General features: G+C 44.6%; 1 protein-coding gene across 2 annotated transcripts in view; it reads right to left on the bottom strand.

The window, feature by feature from the left end:
* Positions 1-18444, bottom strand: part of LOC144104870 (neprilysin-11-like) — a 79476-nt gene extending 61032 nt beyond the window's left edge. Inside the window, exon 1 of one of the 2 annotated variants that reach the window (XM_077638092.1) lies at positions 18295-18444. In XM_077638092.1, the coding sequence (XP_077494218.1) occupies positions 18295-18425 (131 nt within the window). In that variant the 5' untranslated portion in view covers positions 18426-18444. Of the gene's footprint in view, positions 1-16940; positions 17467-18294 lie in introns of those variants that run through there. The other variant, XM_077638093.1, reaches the window with a different exon arrangement.
* Positions 18445-19136: the final 692 nt, after the last annotated feature.

The raw sequence follows: 19136 nt of genomic DNA, 5'->3' as shown, positions 1-19136 counted from the left end.
ATCTGCCCACTCTAAACTGGTAAAAAGAGCGATTGCGAACCTGTGCTTTCAAAATGCTCTCCGAAAATCCTGTCCGCATTTGATGTATATAAGTTTGCAACAACAGTGCAGTAGGCTATCGCATGCTGGCTATCCTGGTCTTCTTCAGATTTCAGTAGCGGAAAGTTTGCTCAGAAAGCTGAACACTGAGCTGCAACCTGGTGCGCATGTGCCCTTGCAGAGACAGAGAAAAACAATGTCCGTTATTCTATACTTGCATACCATCTCTCACAATCTTAAGCGCATTGCTAATCGTATTGATGTGTCAGTTGTTTTTTCTGCCCCTGAAAAGCTAAGCAGCCTATGCAAGGTTAACAAATGTGCTCGTCCTGTGTCCAATCAGTGCGCGAAGAAGCATCAAATTCCATTTGTTGAATGCAAGGTTGGGGTAGTGTATCAGATTCCACTCTCTTGTGGGCGCCAATATAATTGAATAACACCATCTGCCGGGGTAGTTGGTTGCGATCCATATGTATCAGCAGCGCGAACACAAAAAAGGAAGAAGGAGAAGATAGTACAGCGTGCTGCAGATAGTGCAGCGCTCTGTACTATCTTCTCCTTCTTCCTTTTTGTGTTCGCGCTGCTGATACATATGGCGCCAATATGTAGGTCAAACTGGTCGCTGCCTCAACGACCGCCTCCGTGAGCATAATCGCAATGTACGCAACAAAAACGAAAATGACGGAGAGCTAGTCAAACATTGCAACGCATGTGATAAGTTCAGGCCGTTACTATACAAGTGTTTTTAGTAGGCAAAAGTATGGACAAGCGCACTCGTGAGATTATAGAAGCAGAAAAGATAGCTAGATTAGGAATTTCTTGTGTTAGCACTCCTTCAGTCAAACTATCGAAAAAAGAACTGGCCTACCTACGTTCACACTGAGTTTTTCGCATGCATTGTGATGACACGGCAATAAGTGCATGTATAAATTGATGTGTTTTTTACCCAATAAAGTTGTTGGAAGTCAGCGCTGTGTGTGTCTACTCGTCTTGGTCCCTTGTCCTGTTTGCGCTATTCCCATGAAATACAGCTTCTCATTTAAGCAATTATAAATGTCTTGATTAAAAGCAGAGAAGATAACTTATATATATGCTGTAGACACTCTCATTGGACACAATCGAGCTTACTTATCGTAGGCGTACATTGGGACATATTACAAGCAATAAGACAACTAATTGGACATACATTGGTGCGTATGTTACACACTGCAATGCTACTCAAGCACTTGGCATGTCATGTTACCATAATGGACATAATAAAAACGCACCTTGTTCATCTTGCTGTGTTCTCACAGCAGAAAAAAAGAATAAACAAAGCTACGTAAGACTTGATACAGCCAAATGTAAGGGAAACCATGTAAAGCAACCACTAGATGAAGAACACAGAAATTATCGATACAATCGCAACAAATTGTCATGTGGACCGGAAGCTAATTACATTGCTAGGCTAAGTTACAAGATCTGTGCTAGAAAGAAGATATTTTTGCAGTCTTGTTTGGGATATTTTTTATATCTAGATTTACATCCTCTAAATTATTTAACAGTTTTGGAATACAATTTTCTATCCCCTTGCACCCTTGGTTAGTTCTAGAAAATGGCAGCGTCCAACTCTTTCTGTGTCTGATGTCGTAGTAAAGTTGCGAAGTTTTTGTCGGGTCCCACATTGTGAGAAAGTAATTGAAAGAATTTTTCAATCTGCGTTTGTATTTTAGCAAAAGGTTGAATTCTTAAAAATGCTTGACATGAAGAATACCAAGAAGTGGAAATAATTCTCTTGTGTGGGCGTCGTACGAAGCGTTTGCGATGTGATGGATAGCTCTTTTTTGCATAAGAAATAGTTTGTGTGAAGGTCTCTCGGAATGTTGTGCCCCATACAAGGCTGCAATAATTTAGATGGGAGAGAATAGGGCTTTATGCAATAAAACCTTAATCTTTGGAGGAATAGTGTAGCGAAGTCGAGATAGTATACCGCAAGTCTTCGCGATGTTTTATTCCTCCAGTCTACATGAGAATCCCAGGTTAAGTGTTCATTAAAGATTACTGCCAAGGTTTAAATCCCTTTGACAAGGTTTAGCCTATCATTTCCAAGGTATCAGTTTATGTCAAAGTGTACAGGCTTTTGTGATGGCGCAAATAAAACGGCCTTTGTTTTTGATGTGATAATTTTTAGCGAGTCAGAAGCACTCCAATCAGACAACGAAGCGAGCGTATTATTTGTTGAACGCCCAAGTTCTACGACATTATCTGACTGTAGAAAGATACTGGTGTCATCTGCGTAAACTGTGAAATGTGCGCTGTCACTGATGTTAATTATAACGTTTACATATAAGTTAAAAAATACCGGCCCTAAAATACTACCTTGCGGGACATCCGCTGTTAAGCCTAGGAGAGATCACTGCTCTTCACCAATGGCAACGGTCTGTTTCTGATGCTGCAAGTATGATTTTAAAAGTGCCAGAGGAATTCCGCGAAATCCATAGTGCTGGAATTTAGGGAACAATATGGAGTAGTCAATACCATCGAAAGCTTGCGAAAAGTCTAAACATAAGCCTAGGGTTAATTTGTTCTCTTCGAACCCATTCAATATTAATTCCTTTCGAGTGAGCAGAGCCAACTGAGTTGACATTCGTTTACGGAATCCGCACTGCTGTGGTGATATAATGGAATATTTTTCGCAGAACGCAGCGACGCGTTTACATATACTTTTTTTTATTCATTTTGATATGATGGGCATAACCGAGAGGGGGCGATAGTTCGAGAGCTCATTTTTATTCCCTCATTTAAAAAGAACTGTTACTTTGGGAGGCTGCATAGTTTTCGGAGAGATTCCCGTAGAGAGGCAAACATTATTTATAAGCGTAAGTGCTAGAGCCAAGAGATCTAGAACAAATTTTATCGGCCTAATCTGGAGGCCCCCTATATCACGAGCCTTGCTATTCCTAAGCGACATTAAAACCGAATGAACCTCTTCTGGAGTTGCTGGGAGACAAACAGCGCTATTCACACACGGATCACCCAAATCTTGTGTTGAGGGACTAGAACAAACGCTCTTGGCTAGATGTACAAAGTAGTCATTGAATATGTCTCATTTAAAAAGAACTGTTACTTTGGCACGCTGCATAGTTTTCGGAGAGATTCCCGTAGAGAGGAAAACATTAATTATATGCGTAAGTGCTAGGGCCAAGAGATCTAGAACAAATTTTATCGGCCTAATCTGGAGGCCCTCTATATCACGAGCCTTGCTATTCCTAAGCGACATGAAAACCGAATGAACCTCTTCTGGAGTTGCTGGGAGACAAACAGCGCTATTCACACACGGATCACCCAAATCTTGTGTTGAGGGACTAGAACAAACGCTCTTGGCTAGATGTACAAAGTAGTCATTGAATATGTCTGCCAACTCCTTGCCTTTAACGCGCTTGCTATTTACTATTATTTCTAACTCTTCCGTTTGGTGAATACTACAGTTCAGAAGTTGGTTAAGGTTACGCCATAATACACCGCTGCGAGATTTGTTTGCACTTAATATATTCTCATAATATTTATTTTTAGCATTACGTAAAAATTTTGTTACAAATTTGCGGTATTTCTTGAAAGTAGAGAAATCTGCTGATTTTTCTTTCGCAAAAAAAAAAAATTTCTTCTGGATCATTCCCAGGCACTCATTGGTAAGCCATGGTTTACATATCTTACGATTCTTCGTAACCTTTTCGAACTTAAAACAGTCCTTGTATATACTTATATACTTATCAGCATTGAGATGGACATGTTATAAGTGCTAACAAGATTGCTATTCTCAAAAATCTGTCTGCAGTCTTAGTTTTGAATTCGAGATCAAAAAGCATTTAGCGTTTTAAGGTTTCTTGTGCAACGTATGACTCACAGTGATGCGATGTTTTCAATATTTCAGTGTGCTTGCTAAACATATAAATTGGTAAGTGATCACTGATATGTGTCTCAATAACACCCGACGATACACTTTATGAAAAGGTCAAGCAAACTTTCGGACATAAAAGTAATTCGTGTGGGTTCTGTTATGACATTTTTTACCCAAATGAATCAAAGAAGTAGTTCTAATTGATGACCAATGGATGTATGGTGCAATAGGTTTATGTTAAAGTAACCTCTTAGAGTGATACGCAACTTATTAGTGCAAGCGAAATTTACCAGTCTTCCTGAAAATCCCAAAAGGGCATCGATTTCACCATCAGGCGGGCGGTACAGAACAACAAACATGGATTTCTGGCACTGGACAGACAAAACTTCATAATCTGGCGGGATTAGGGAAAACCTTCACAATGCTGCATGAAATTAAGGTGCTGTGATATAAGCTGGATCACACCTCCGCCACGGCGACAAGATCCATTTAAGAAAAACGTTTGATAATAGCTAAGGAAAATACATCAGCAGATGTATACCAAGTTTCAGTTATCATAATAACGTGAAATGGAAAACGGAATTCAAGAAGGGAAGTCGTTGTATTTGTTCCGGAGGGACTGTGCATTAAAGTGCAAAAAAGAAAGTCTTTTTTGGTTGGCCGGTAGCATTCGGTGCAATAATTGGAACGGAAAAGGGAAAATTCACGTTTCTCCTAAAATATCAACTAAACTATCTTTTCCAGATCTGCATCACAAGTGATATGCATAAGGTCAGACGTTTCAGTCTGCCATGCGAACACCTTTCAACCACGCGCCCATGCGAACCGCCTGCGCTTTTCGTCTTTCCTTTTGGTGGTCATTCCGAGCAATTTCTTTAGTTCTGGGCACAGGTGCTCATTCACGTACACTGGGGCTCATGTTTAGATGCTAGATTATCCGCCGTGAAACGTTTTTAGCGTGCTTTTGCGAGTATTTCATCACGCTTTGTTCTACTGTTGAACACCACCGCAATGTCAGGCCCGGCAGAAGCATGTGTTGGAACACGGTGGCATATGCCAATATCCTCATCGTTTATCGGCTCTTCAATCACGTCGCCAACCTTATCTAGAATATTGAAAAGGTTTTTTTTCCTTTGCACGTGGAATTCCTTTCAGTTCAATGTTCTTAATCCGGGAATACTGATCCTGGACCATGATCTTTTGGGAATTTTAATGCACCGATTTCTTTACTCTTTCAAGTTCCTGGGTCATTTTTTGTTGGTTTGCCTTTAGTGCGGCATTTTCTTTCTTAACTTCGGCGCTTTCATTCTTGATTTATCCATATTGTTTGCTAACAAATTCTAACGAGTTTTTCAACTCCCGAATTCCTTTGCGAAATTCGCGCTTCAGGTAAGCAATATCGGGTCCTCCCATAGCAAAGGTTTTACCGCAGACTCACACAAAACTTCAAAACTTCCCGCAAAACTTCAAGCGACAATTGGCAGCAGGGGCAATAGAAAGAAAAAAAAGGAAAAGCTAAATTATTCGAGCATGTGAATGAATGCAGAAGTGTGAGCCTCTAGCTGTAGCCTTCGCTGCCCCGGCTGCCAAGTGACCGCGATAATGGTGGCTTCGTCATTTAGAGGAAAACAGATGTACTGGCGACATCGCAGCCTAACATCTTGCATCACTGTAAACGCGTGACTGAGCGTCGCCATCTGTTTTAATAATAATAATAATAATTGGTTTTTAGGGAAAGGAAATGGCGCAGTATCTGATATATGAGACAGATACTGCGCCATTTCCTTTCCCTAAAAACCAATTATATTACTATTATTATTAAAACAGATGGTGACGCTCAGTCACGCGTTTACAGTGATGCAAGATGTTAGGCTGCGATGTCGCCAGTACATCCGCACCCTTAACGCTTCATCTGAAGACTGTCGATGAATCCTGAAGGAACCCGTGAATGAAAGTAGAAGTATGAGCCTCCAGCTGTCCCATTCGTTGCCCCGGCTGCCACGTGCAGCCGGGGCAGCGTCTAGTAAACCAAACCGCTAGCTTCGTCTAGTAAACCAAACAGCTAACACTCGTTACTCCCACGTCTTCCAGACGGCTACGGCCTTTTTAAAACGTTTCATAGTTACGATCTCTTTGGTGGGTTTAACTAAGTAATGATGATGCGCATTAGACAGCGCAATTATTTGATTATGTGTAGTTTTAGTACCATAGGTTGTTCTTGGTCCCAGCCCCGTCGATGAAATAGTGTGTAAGTTGTATGCCACATCTCTCTTTAACTATAAGTTTGAAAAGGTGGCATAATCATGTTTAATATCGCGGAAAATCACTGTGGCTCAGCAAAAATTATAAAGCTAGGGAAATGGTAAAATGCTCAACCTCTCGTACAGGGTGTCTGTTGATGAGGATTGATGACATAACATTTTTAAGGCTATTTTTTTAACGAATAAAGACGCTCAGAATCTACTTTGTTGCACGTTCCACAGACTAGACGGCTGTGACAGTAGATAAATGAGTAATACAAATGTTTCCCAACATCTAACGGCGAAAAATCTCTTAGTAGGTATTTCATGACATGAGATCCAGGTACTTTCACTTGGATATGATTTATGTGCTCAGACCACCTAAGGCCAGACCTGAAAAAGACTGCTAAAAATTGAAATGAGTTGGCAGGCGTTATTTTAGAATTATTACTGCTCAGATTTATGGTCATAAAGAAGTGGTTTGTTTTTTCGACGAAATATTCTGAACTTTTGTAATAAGGGAGTAATTACTCATTGACATCCACCCGAGCGCAGCCATACCACGACAGCCACACGCAGCCATACCAGGAGCGCAACCCCAGACCAAGACGAATTTTCGCTTAACTACGAACTTTACGAGAAAGCTGTATAGCTTTCCTTTGTACTCGTATGGCTGTGCTCGGGTGGATGACAATGAGTAATTTCTTCCTTATTACAAATCTGCTCCACCTTGGAGGATTCCCCTAAACATATGACCAATATTATGAACTGAGTTTTCTTTACGTACAGGTTAATCTCGTTCACATTACGCCAAATGGGAAGGTCATTAAGCCGGATGTTAGCACGCTGCAGTATTGAGTGATGGTCTGCATCTGGAAAGAAGACATCTGCTGGCTTGATTTATAGGGTTTAACGTCCCAAAGCGACCCAGGCTATGTGGGACGCCGTAGTGAAGGGCTCCGGAAATTTCGACGACCTGGGGCTCTTTAACAAGCACTGACAACGCACAGTACACCGGCCCCTAGAATTTCGCTTCCATCGAAATTCGACCGCCACGGCCGGGATCAAACCCGCGTCTTTCGGGTCAGCAGCCGAACGCCATAACCACTGAGCCACTGCGGCGGCTAGAAGACGTTAGCATCATCGGCGTACATAGCAACGACAGGCGTTAACGGAATATTAGCAATATCGTTGATGTATAAAAGAAAAAACAAGAGACTAGAAATCCGCAGGAAGACTAATAGCTTACTTTCTGTATACAAAATTTTAGACAAGTCACTAAACTTCAGCCCTCCGCCGCGTTTGGAAGTTTTCAACCGTACACCAACATGTCATTACCAAAATCACTGGCTACACCAGTGTTTGCAAAAACAAAATAATTTATACACAGTTCATATATTCGGACAAATTTATTGGAATTTCCTAGCAGAACGTATTGTTGAATCCTCAAAATTGACCACGCAATGCAAGATTATCTGTTTTGTTGAAAACATGACGCATTGCTTTCTCGTCTTTACACTATTGTTTATAAATTGGATACTTTTTATTGTTCTGATAAAATTTATTCATTTTGTCTGTTCTTCGGATCTTGGTCTACTTCTTTCAATTCAATTCAATTCAATTCTTTATTTACCAGAAAACTGGACGGTCTCCAGTGCTAAAAGTTGCTGCCTACAACTTGACTGGGGCCCTGGAGCCGTTTACAAAGCGGCAGCAGACATTGGTGGCAGAGTACGCTAACTATAATTACAAACACTGAGTAGCAGAAGGCATCAAGAAATACAGACCTGCTGCATGATTTATCACAACAATAGATCCTTATCAATTAAAATTGAGAAAAGTGTACTCGTAGCTCTTTTGGGGATTTGAAGGCAACCTGTTTGTGTTGATTTAGTAATCAAATCAAATCAAATCAAAGTTTATTTCCCATCTAGCACTACAGATGGAGGAATCGTAGAAAAAAGCTGCCCTTGGGCAGCTTGACGAGTCTACAATCCTAATTATTGACAGGGAGGCAACACAAGAGTTTATGCAAAAAAAAAAACAAGCACATCAAGGAAGCACCGGAGAATACACAAAACAGCAATATGTATACATAATGAAACTTAAACAATGTTATTCAAAAACAAATTATGTAGTTCACGACGTGAAAAAGAAAACAAATCGAGGTTAATGTGGATATACCTATTTAGAAGAGATGGAAGTGTGTACTGAAGGCATTCCCTACCAAGATTTAGCCGAGGTGTTGGCACTGTCCATTCTTCGCCACGTCTTGTTGGATAGACTGATTCTTTTTTCCTTAGTTTTGCTAAATTTTTAAGATTTGTTACATTCTTCTTGATTTCTGTTTTAAAAGTAACACTGAGGCGATATTTATAAAGATTATGTGCTTTAATAACTCTGGAATGACAAAAGAAATCTGCACTTGGATGTCGGAACGGTAAATTATATGCATTTCGGAGATATCTTTTTTGCATTAAATGAATACGTTCAAGGTTAGTGAATGTTGTAGTGCCCCACACCAACTGGCAATAGTTTAAATGCGAGTTGAATATTGAATTGTATACCAGCATCTTAGTTTTTGTGGGAAGTATGTATTTTAGACGGCCTATAACACCAGTGATTTGAGCTATTTTTTTCAAGATATAATTGACATGATAATCCCGTGACATACTGGCAGAAAATATGACCCCAAGGCATTTAAACTGCTCAACAATTTCTACAGCCCGCGAGTTTAATATAATATTATCGTGCGGTGGGATAACTTTATTTTTCGGCCTAAATATGACAGCTTTGGTCTTACTCTCGTTTATTTGCATCAGGTTAACTGCAGACCAGACCTCAAGGGCTTTCATTGTGGCATTACATTGTTTGATAAGTTCATGAACATTTTCACCCGACAAAAATACGCTCGTATCGTCAGCATAGATGAAAAACTTTGTATTATCGCTAATGTTGACAATATTGTTTAGGTAAATATTGAAGAGTAGAGGCCCTAGCGTACTGCCTTGGGGGACACCGCAGAAGAGCGGCTTCGGTTCAGACCGTATACCATTTATGTACACCACTTGCTGTCTAAACGACAAATAAGAACTTAACAATGAGAGTGCTTTTCCTCGGATACCATAGTAGTGTAATTTGTTTAGTAAGATTTTATGATTTACCAGGTCAAAAGCCTTTCAGAAGTCCACAAATACACCAATGACAATGGCTTTGTTTTCAAGTTGCTTTATTATATATTCCTTTTGTTGGAGTAATGCAAGCTCAGTTGATTTGCTTTTGCAGAAGCCAAACTGGTGTTAGCAAGTTAAATTTATGGATGAAATTTGACATTCTTAGATGGAGCATTTTCTCAAATGCTTTTGAAAACACTGGCAAAATAGAGATTGGTCTGTAGTTGGCGAGGGCGTTGCGATCTCCTTTTTTGTAAAGAACAACAACCGGCATATTGTGTTTTAATGATTGCAATTTGTACTGAGTGCAAAAGTATGGGACTAACCAGGGTTCGGAAATTCGAATTAAAGAAGGAGTAGCTCTAGGTTGCAGCAATGCCATCGAACGAAGGAAACTCTGGCTGTCATGCTAAGAAAAATAGAAAGCATGTAGCAATCGGTGTTCATAGTGATAGTCAAAACTAATAATTTTGTATTTTGCAAAGAGATGCCTTGTCGTAGAATGATGATCAATATTGGCTAAGTAGCGAAGGTACCTTTTTTGCAGAACTATTATCTTCTCAATATTTGCTCTTGTGGTGCTTGCCCACACCAAACTGCAGTAGCTCACGTGCGGGGCGAATAATGCGTTATATAATTGAAGTTTAACTCTTTGCGGCAGACCAGTACGACATCGCGACATAGCTCCAGTCACTGAAGAGATTTTCCTTGCAACATAGTTGACATGAGTGTCCCCAAATCAAATGGCACGAAAACTAGACATCGAGAATTTTGTGAGTATCGACAAGGTCAATATTTTTATCTTGAATCATTAGAGAACTTTCTAGAATGAATTTCTTTTTTCTGGCTCGAAATAAAATAGCTTTCGTTTTCTGGGTGTTTATTTCTATGCGATTTAATTGGGACCACACAGGCAATTTTTCAAGTACATCATTACAATGCGACACAAGGGCATTGGGATCATTACCAGAAATAAGCACAGTACTGTTATCAGTATATATAATGAATTGTACACTGTTGTCAATATGAAATATGTCATTTATGTATAAGTTAAACGGAAGCGGGCCTAATACACTCCTCTGTGGTACACCACAAGATATTGGAAGTAAGGATGACTGGTGGTTGCTAATACATTCACACTGGGTTCTATTGCTGAGGTACGAGTTAAGCAAATCATGAGATTTTCCGCGGATGCCATATGAAGTGAGTTTTTTACGAAGTATGTTATGGTCGAGACAGTCAAAAGCTTTGCTGAAATCAACAAAAAGACCAAGCGTATGTTTCCTTTTCAATGTTCTGTAGTAGATTTTTTTTTATTGCAAGCTGCGCCGTTTCCGTAGATTTACCTTTTCTAAATCTAAACTGACAATCGGTCAGCGCCCTAGTTTTATCTAAGAAATTTATGAAACGTGAGTAAATGATTTTTTCTAGTCCATTGAAGAAAACAGGTAATATAGAAATCGGTCGATAATTAGTTGCTTCATTTCTGTTTCCACTTTTAAAGATTACAGCAACTCTTGCTCGCTTCATGCCCTCAGGAAAGGTACCCGATTCTATTGCTAAATTAAATATATAAGACAGCACTGGACACAGAAATTCAATCGCGTACTTTATTGGTTTCATTTGTATGTTTTCATAATCAAGGGCCTTGCTATTTGTTAAGCATAAACAAGTTAGATTGACTTTAGACTGACTTTGTTAGTTTCGGGGACGACTTATGCTATCTTCTTTTTCTTACTCGTACGTAATATTCAAGCACACTACTCCTCTTAAGAACGGAATAGTGGTCTGCAGTATAATGCAATAAATAATATTGTCTATTCTATTTGCAGACGCAGAGAGTCACCTGTGTTCTGGTCATTTTTGAGCTCCGACCGAATATGTACAGCACTGACACTTATCACGATATGTTATAGCTATGCAAGAAGAGGCACACTCATAAAGGAAGAATCTGGCACAGGCATGGGACTGCATTTCACGAAGATTCCTCTCATTTCATTTTCTCTTCCCGTGTCTGTCGTGGCAGAAACGATCGCATTGAGGAGACCTGTGCCGCATGTAGGCGCCGACGAACAACGGCTTGACCGAATTAATCCCACCGCTGGATAGAGTGTGTGGCCGTGCGACGAACTGTCCACGTAAGCCCATTTGTGACTCAGTCGGGCTGGATGCGGCGGGCTGTATAGCGGCGAGGACTTGGCCAGACCAAGCGCGTCTGGGATTGGTCGACTTCATTATTTCGTAACGATTGAGGTCCCGACCGAGTGAAATTAAACTGAATCATTGCAAACTACAGCTGCAGGTCATATTTCGGAGTAAATACGGACACCTGTTCATATGTGCAACCAACGAGAGACCGAACGCGCTTACATGCATGCGACGAGAACGGCAAAGAACATGAATACGTTTGGTTGATATGTGTGAAACGAGTCCAGAAGAAAGCGTGATGATAGCGATTTCTCGTTAGCTATGATTGTAACGGCGTTCACTGCGATGAGGTCCTCATTTCCTGATGTTCTGCCGGAAGATTTGGTACGCTAGAATGAAATCACTATTGGTGCGCTGTCTTTTAGTGACGCCATTTTCGTGTTGTATTACGTGACTCTGGAAGTTTCTTGAATCGCCAAAGTACGCTGCGTCACCGTTGCGGCAGGGAAATTTGTAAGTAAACTCTAGTTATCCTGAAAGTGCCATGAATGTTAAGAGCCATATTTTAAAACGCTCCTTAGCTTAGTAAGGTTTCCTATCTGGAATCAGGAGCGCTCCATGTTTCGTTAACTCAGAAAGCATTGTCGAGAAAGCCTTCGTTTGCCGCTCCAGTGCAAGGAGTCGCTTATACACGTCCGGTGTCTGGAATATATGTATTCAATTTAGGGATATATTGCTATAAATCATATATAAACAAGCACACATTCATAACGTTGTATTTATTGGACGTTACGCGTGTGGTAGTTTTGCGTTTTACACGTATTGTCTTGGCAGGGCACCACGTTAGCCTGGCAAAGTTGACTAGTTTTCGGAGAGCGGTAGCAGTGAAAGCGTGCACAGCACTGTCGGAAAAGGGCACGTGTATGCACCACCATACAAAAAGTAGTCAAACGTGTAGCCTGCGATACAAAGCCTTAAATGGCCGAAGGCGCGATACTGAAACCTGCATTGCCGCAGCCTCCGAAGACGCGCTACTGCGAAAGCGCAGAGAGAGTTGTTGGACAGTGAAGCATGCGTTTAGGTCAAGCAAAGAGTTAAGGAAGCACGAACCAGCATTGAGCCTACCTGCACAATATAACGCCCCAATGGAGGCCTTACTCTTAGCAAGGCGAGTTTAAAAATTGACCGAGAGGCAAACGAGCTGCCCCTTAAGGCGTCCTCAATGAACCAGAGAGAGTCATAAAATTAATTTGGTGCAACCCAGGTTTGTACAGAGGCACGTGAATAATTTTAACGTTATAATAATTTGTTTCTTTACAACATTTCGGCAGCGAAGGCTACATAAAGAATGACAGCCCGGTTCTGTACTAAAAAAATGAAGCGCCACACAGGACAGCACACAGGAAGAGACGACGAGATAGGCGCTTCTCGTCGTCCCTTCCTCTGTGCAGTCCTGTGTGGCGATTCATGTTTTCTAAAAACCATGCGCCAACATGGCCCGCAATCTGTTTCTCGGGTACGCAGAGCTGTGGTCCTGTCTGCGGGATTTAGCCTGCGACTCATTTTTGGCGAGCATCGTTGTCACATATATTAAGAAGCCTAAATTAAATTTTAAAGGAAAGAGGTGTGAAGAAGACGAAGTGGATTAACCGAAGAATAAGGAAGAGGAAGAAGAAGCATTCGGTGAGGTGGAAAGAGATGATTGGTGGAGAAGAGAAGAAGACGACGATGAGGCTTACGTGGACTAACACCGAGGCTATAAAAGGGCAAGTGAGAGCGAAGCACGGGGAGGGGGATGGGGGAACAGCAGAGAAGCGGAGGCTCCGGTGGGTCAGGGGCACATCGGTTGGAAGAGAGCGACGCCGGCTACTGCTCCGGTGAGCTCGCGTTCTACGGCCACGCATCGTGGACTTTCTGCCGTGCCTGAGCCCGTTCCGGGGAGTCAACGGAGGACGCGACCACCTGCTACGGCCAGGGGTGTCTCCAGCGCTGTTGCCACCCATACGGGTGGTGCCCCCAACGCCAACAACAGCGGCATCACCTCCACAGGCGCTTGGACCGGGAGCTTATACGACGCAGCCAGCGACGCCGCCAGCAACGCCAGCCCAAGCACGCCGAACGCAGCCTCGACGCCGGATACTGGATCCATACAACGCTGCAGCCGCACCGAACCAACCGTGAGCACGAACGCCGACCACGAATAGTAGAACGCTAGTAGTACACGCTGGTAGCCGTGTTCCCGGGTCGTGCGTATTTATAGTCTTTGTGTTTTGTGTTAGTTTTGTTAGTTTTGTGCTCTAGTGTGTGCGTCACGTAGGGTGTACTAAATGTGCGTTTGTGTGGGTACACCCGTCGCCTAGTCCATTATTTCGGTCCGAGTGTTCTCTGTGGAGATCCGTGACAATTGTTGATGTGGTGACTTCCATTGGTCTAGCTTACGTAGTTAAACAAAGGCGGAGTGTGCTTGTAATGAACGCGTAGGTCACGGAGGCTCACATTTGTGTAAACGCAGCCTCGCGTTTTATTTAAAGTCTATTGCTAGTGGCAATTCGCAGAATTCCGAAGCTAAAAGCTTTTATCGTTTCTCTGTATCTATATTTCATTTTTTTATACAAACTGCGCGCATATTCAACGTCTACCATGGAGATGTTTTGCTGCCAATCGGTGACGTTAGTTAACCGTATTGAAATTGCTTGGCTATAGAGGTTCCGAATTTACGCCCAAACCACGCTTAAAGGGGGAATGAAAATTTTCGCAGTGTGGTTTCGCATTGCAGTGATAAATAAGACGTTAATTAATATGAAACCACCCTCCTAGTTAAACAACTCTGCCCTCCTACTGACAGGAACGGCTTTTAGCAGTACGAAGAGTACTTCAGGTCTTCGTCCGGCGACACGTTGCAGGTTGGGGCAGAAATTCCAACTTCTCAAAGCAAAACTTATTTATTAAAGACGGGATTGAAATACAAGGTAGTGATGACAAGGCAGTTTAAAGAAAAGGCTGATAACAAAAGGCTGTTAAAAACGGCCGAGCTTGAGACTCGGTGCGGTCTTCCCAAGGCGTTCTTTCCCACGGGTTTTGACCCCTTCGATAATTGGGCAGAGATTGAGTAATCTAGCTCTCGCCCAATTTTAACCAACAGCAGTGCAGTGGCACCGTATGTGCAAGTGGGCGGAGCCCAGGGCTCGCCGGTCCAAACCCAGTGTAATGCTCAGCTCGCTGCATGCGCATTCGATCCACCGAATTCCACGCGTCGGGACAGAAAGGATTATTGCCGCAGCTCACCCTAAGTGCGGGCGTCACGCCTCGACGTACATTCCTCGATCCCCCCCCCCCCCCCCCGGGTATGACCGCTCCTGGTAACAGGTGCGAGGGGAGGGGGGGGGAGTCCCATCGTCCCTGTGGGCTTCCACTTAACACCTCCCCACCAAGAATGTTGGGGGGACACTTGCTGTACACACAACATACTGGAACCCACAATAGCACCTAGGATGCGGCCTTCAACAACGTACAAAACGCGCGAAAGCACAAGGGTCCGGGCCCCTACTGGCCGCTGTACCAGCTCAAAAAAAAAAAAAACCAAGGAGGGGCGCTTCACATCCTACTTATGGCAATAGCGAAAAGAGCATGTTCACAAGGATATCTTGTTGCATGCATCTACACTCACAGATTTACATATTTTTCTTTTTGCGAGCAAATAACAGTCGAAAATCTCATCACACAAGGAGTCCAATATTAATGCACTTGAGATGGCAGTCCACAAACACTCACACACACACTCTCAGGTTGGGCCACCGTCCCGTACGTTCCTTGGCCCGCGATGTCTGATCCATCTACCTAGCACAGGCGGCTCCCTGATTTGTTCCTGGGTCAGATGCGTGGACTCATGTAGTGTGGATTCAAAGGTGCAACTCTCAGTATGCAATTTCGGAACACCTTTTATATCCCCAAACTCTCCGTCAGACTCAAATATTACGCCTACGTTGTTGACTCTGGCGTAATACTTTCTCAGTCTATTGGCGTGCACCCACCGCTCAGAACCATCTCTGAACTTGACAACATAGCTATCGGGTCGTCGATGCTCTTTAATCGTTGCTGGGCCCACCCACTTAGGTCGCATCTTGTTCTGCTGGTTTGTATCCAACACGAGGACTTCCTCACCCTCACAGAACCCTTTGGCCCGTGCCCTTAGATTGTATTTCTCCGCATACGCTTTCTGCAGCTGCTTGATTTGGTGATCTATCCTCTCTGCTATTTCAGCCATTTGCTGCCGCAGCTTCATCAGATACTCTGACGTAGCCTTATTTAGGCCCATAGATGGTGTCCAGTTCCCTGTCCATGTCTTTTGAAGGATTCTTAATGGGCCTTGAGGGACGCGCCCATACATAACCTCAGCTCGCGTTACGGATTCGACCGCGGCTCTCGCTGTCATCTTTGCGTCCTGCTGGTGACCACCTAGCTCATTACCAGGCCCTACATTGGGCCTCTTCTGTGGGCAGTTCCACTGCACGTGACCGAATTTACCACGGCCATAGCATATTGGCGGTTCCCTGTGCTCGTCCTTGGATCGATTTCCTTGGTTCCGTGGCTCGCGCGGTTTTGCCTCATACTTTTTCGGCTCCTCTGCAGCCCCTTGACGGCGCCCACGCCTACTGTCTTCATATTGTTCGGCAAGTTGCGCAAGCTCCTTGGGTTTCAACCACTTATATGTCTCCTGTTGGAGAATGTACTCGCGCATTTTGTCCGGCATAGTCTGCTATGCGCGGTCTGCCACCATTAAGGCCCGAACATCCTCTAATGTTCTCACTTTCCTACTTTGCAAGTAGTATCCAAGCATTACGTGCAATTGGGTGACAAACTGACCCCAGCTTTCGGCATCTTTCCTACAAGAGTAGAACCTGCGCTTGTATTCTTCAGCAGTTAATCTGAGCTCCGCGAGTACTAGCTCCCGAATTTCCTCGAAACTCATTACCGTGTCGACCGACCGGTTAGCCACGAATGCCCGAGCTTTTTCATTCAGGAAAGGCATAATAATTGGCCCCGCGATGTCATTCGGGATCTCGCAGGCCCTTATCATACTTTCGGTGCTTTTGAACCATGCAGGAATGAGGTTTTCCGACTGTGGCATTGGCGCGAGGACTGCCCTTAGATCATCCGCATGCCGACCCAATTTTTCCCTTCTGCTGCAATTTCCCGAGCTGCCCTGACCTCTCTGAATCAGCGTCTGGAGCTGAATTTTTAGACTAAGAGCTTCAATCTCGAGCTCCTGCTCCCTCAAGCGCGTGCTACACTGGCTGCTGTCACACACCGGGGTGTTAGCACTCTGCCCATCCATAATCGTAACGTTCTCCATGCCTTCCTCGTCAGAGTCCGTGTCACTAGCGTTTTGACTTCCCACGCGCAGCTTCTGTGCTCGGGTAGTGACTGACATCGCGTTCCCGGATAAAACGGGAAAAGGCCCACCTGTGTTCTGCAGACTTCTTGTTCATGCTGCGCTGGGTCGGTGTCTGTCTTTCCGCTGTCCACGTTCAGCTGGCGGCGGAAGGGGTGGGAGTCCCACCGGTGCTCACTGCGGTGCCCGTCACGTCCTCAGGCCGATAAAGTCGCCAGCCACAGATGCTGCCGAAGTCGCCGCGCTTCGCTCCATCGGTCCGCTTCCTCGCTGTCAGCGCTGACGTGGAGCCTTGACTCCGAGGCCTCGCACAAGGGTATGGCCTTCTTGAGCCTTGGTCCCCGGGGCTTCTCACCAAGATGTTGTGCCCGTCAACCTTCAGAAAGGTGCTGCCTCCAACCGCTCTGCAGGAAGCCGCTCAGACAATCCTGGTCACGGCACCAGTTAAACTTCTCTGCCCTCCTACTGATAGGAACGGCTTTTAGCAGTACGAAGAGTACTTCAGGTCTTTGTCCGGCGACACGTTGCCGGTTGGGGCAGAAATTCCAACCTCTCAAAGCAAAACTTATTTATTAAAGACGGGATTGAAATACAAGGTGGTGATGACAAGGCAGTTATAAAGAAAAGGCTGATAAAAAAAAGGCTGTTAAAAACGGCCGAGCTTGAGACTCGGCGCGCTCTTCCCAAGGCGTTCTTTCCCACGGGTTTTAACCCCTTCGATAATTGGGCTGATCTTGAGTAATCTAGCTCTCGCCCAATTTTAACCAACCGCAGTGCAGTGGCACCGTATGTGCAAGTGGCCGGAGCCCAGGGCTCACCGGCCCGAGCCCAGTGGAATGCGCAGCTCGCTGCATGCGCATTCGATCCACCGATTGCCACGCGTCGGGACAGAAAGGATGACTGCCGCGGGCGTCACGCCTCGACGTACATTGCTCGATGCCCCCCCGGGCATGACCGCTCCTGGTAACAGGTGCGGGGGGGGGGGGGAGTCCCATCAGCCCTGTGGGCTTCCACTTAACACTCCCCCTCGGGGAATTCGCCTACACAGTTTCGGTTACGGTATGAGGAGCTGAATATTAACCGTGCAGTCACAAGTCAGTTTGACATGACGTGAGGCGCGCAAAGACTGAAATATATTCGCTGCCACGTAGTTCTAATTTGCTTCGACTCCTACTATAGCCTTCCCTTTAAGTCGGAATGAGGGCGAGGTAAGCAGAAGCTTTAATGTTGGAGTGGCGTCGAAACCACCATTCCGCTGTTGTTGATACCAAAAACGGACCTACATGAGAGAAGAAATAAATTCCTCCTGGCGCAGACGAATGCTCGTAGCAATGCATATTTAATATATTCCGCATCATTTTAAAGAGAAAAAAATTGCCTTCGCAGCAACAGATTAGTTAACAGGGTGCACCTTCAAAAGCTCACCTCGACAGCGTCCTGAGGCGCACGTCGTCGACGGTGGATCGCGCTCCGGGTGCGCTGGGCCTCCAGCGTCCGCACGCGTATGCGTAGAAGTCGTCGCAGGGGTCCCGGCTGCGGTCCAGCGCGCGGCTCATGACGCTGGCGCCCAGGAAGCACTCGTCGCGTACGCAGAGCAGAGCGCGGGCCCTGAGGCCATCTCGCCGGATGCGCGGCAGCACCACCAGCACCAGCGTCATGACGACCACGCCGGCGACCACAGCAGACACCAGGAAAAAGGCCACCGCCCGGAAACGGAAACGTGCCAGGAACGACTCTGAGCCTGACTCCTTGGAAAGGTTGCGCAGCTCGTTGTTCAGCTGGAGGCCCGCCTGCCAATCGGTCAGGGAGAAGTCTAGTTTCGTGCTTGAGCGAGCTTCCTTTGCTATACACTCTTCCACCAGAATAGAACCTTTGTCCATAAAGTATCGAGACTGATTTATATTCTTCTGTAGAAATGATTCCCCAAAACAAAGTTGAGCGTATGTGTAGCGCCCTCTTTTCGGGCTAACGTGGGCTATTTATATTAACTGCTATGGCAGCCACTAGGTGGCACTACATGCAGAAAATGCGTTGCCACCAGTCGTTTGCGCATTCTACTGTGATTGTGGAGAGATGGACGTCCACCTCTAACAGCGTGTAAACATAAAATTCTGTGTGAGGCTTGGCAAGGCAGCCACAAAGACGTGTGAGCTCCTTCGTGAAGCTTACGGCAGGAGGTTCGTTTCTGAGAGAACGTCGGTGGAAGATGACTCAAAGCATCGACACACGATCGACGCGGGTTCGTTCCCCACTGAGGCGGTCGAATG

The sequence above is a fragment of the Amblyomma americanum genome, chromosome 9 (assembly GCF_052857255.1).
Source record: "Amblyomma americanum isolate KBUSLIRL-KWMA chromosome 9, ASM5285725v1, whole genome shotgun sequence".
Classification (NCBI taxonomy): domain Eukaryota; kingdom Metazoa; phylum Arthropoda; class Arachnida; order Ixodida; family Ixodidae; genus Amblyomma; species Amblyomma americanum.
The sequence above is the reverse complement of the archived record's forward strand: the minus strand, read 5'-3'. Positions and strand labels throughout refer to the sequence as shown.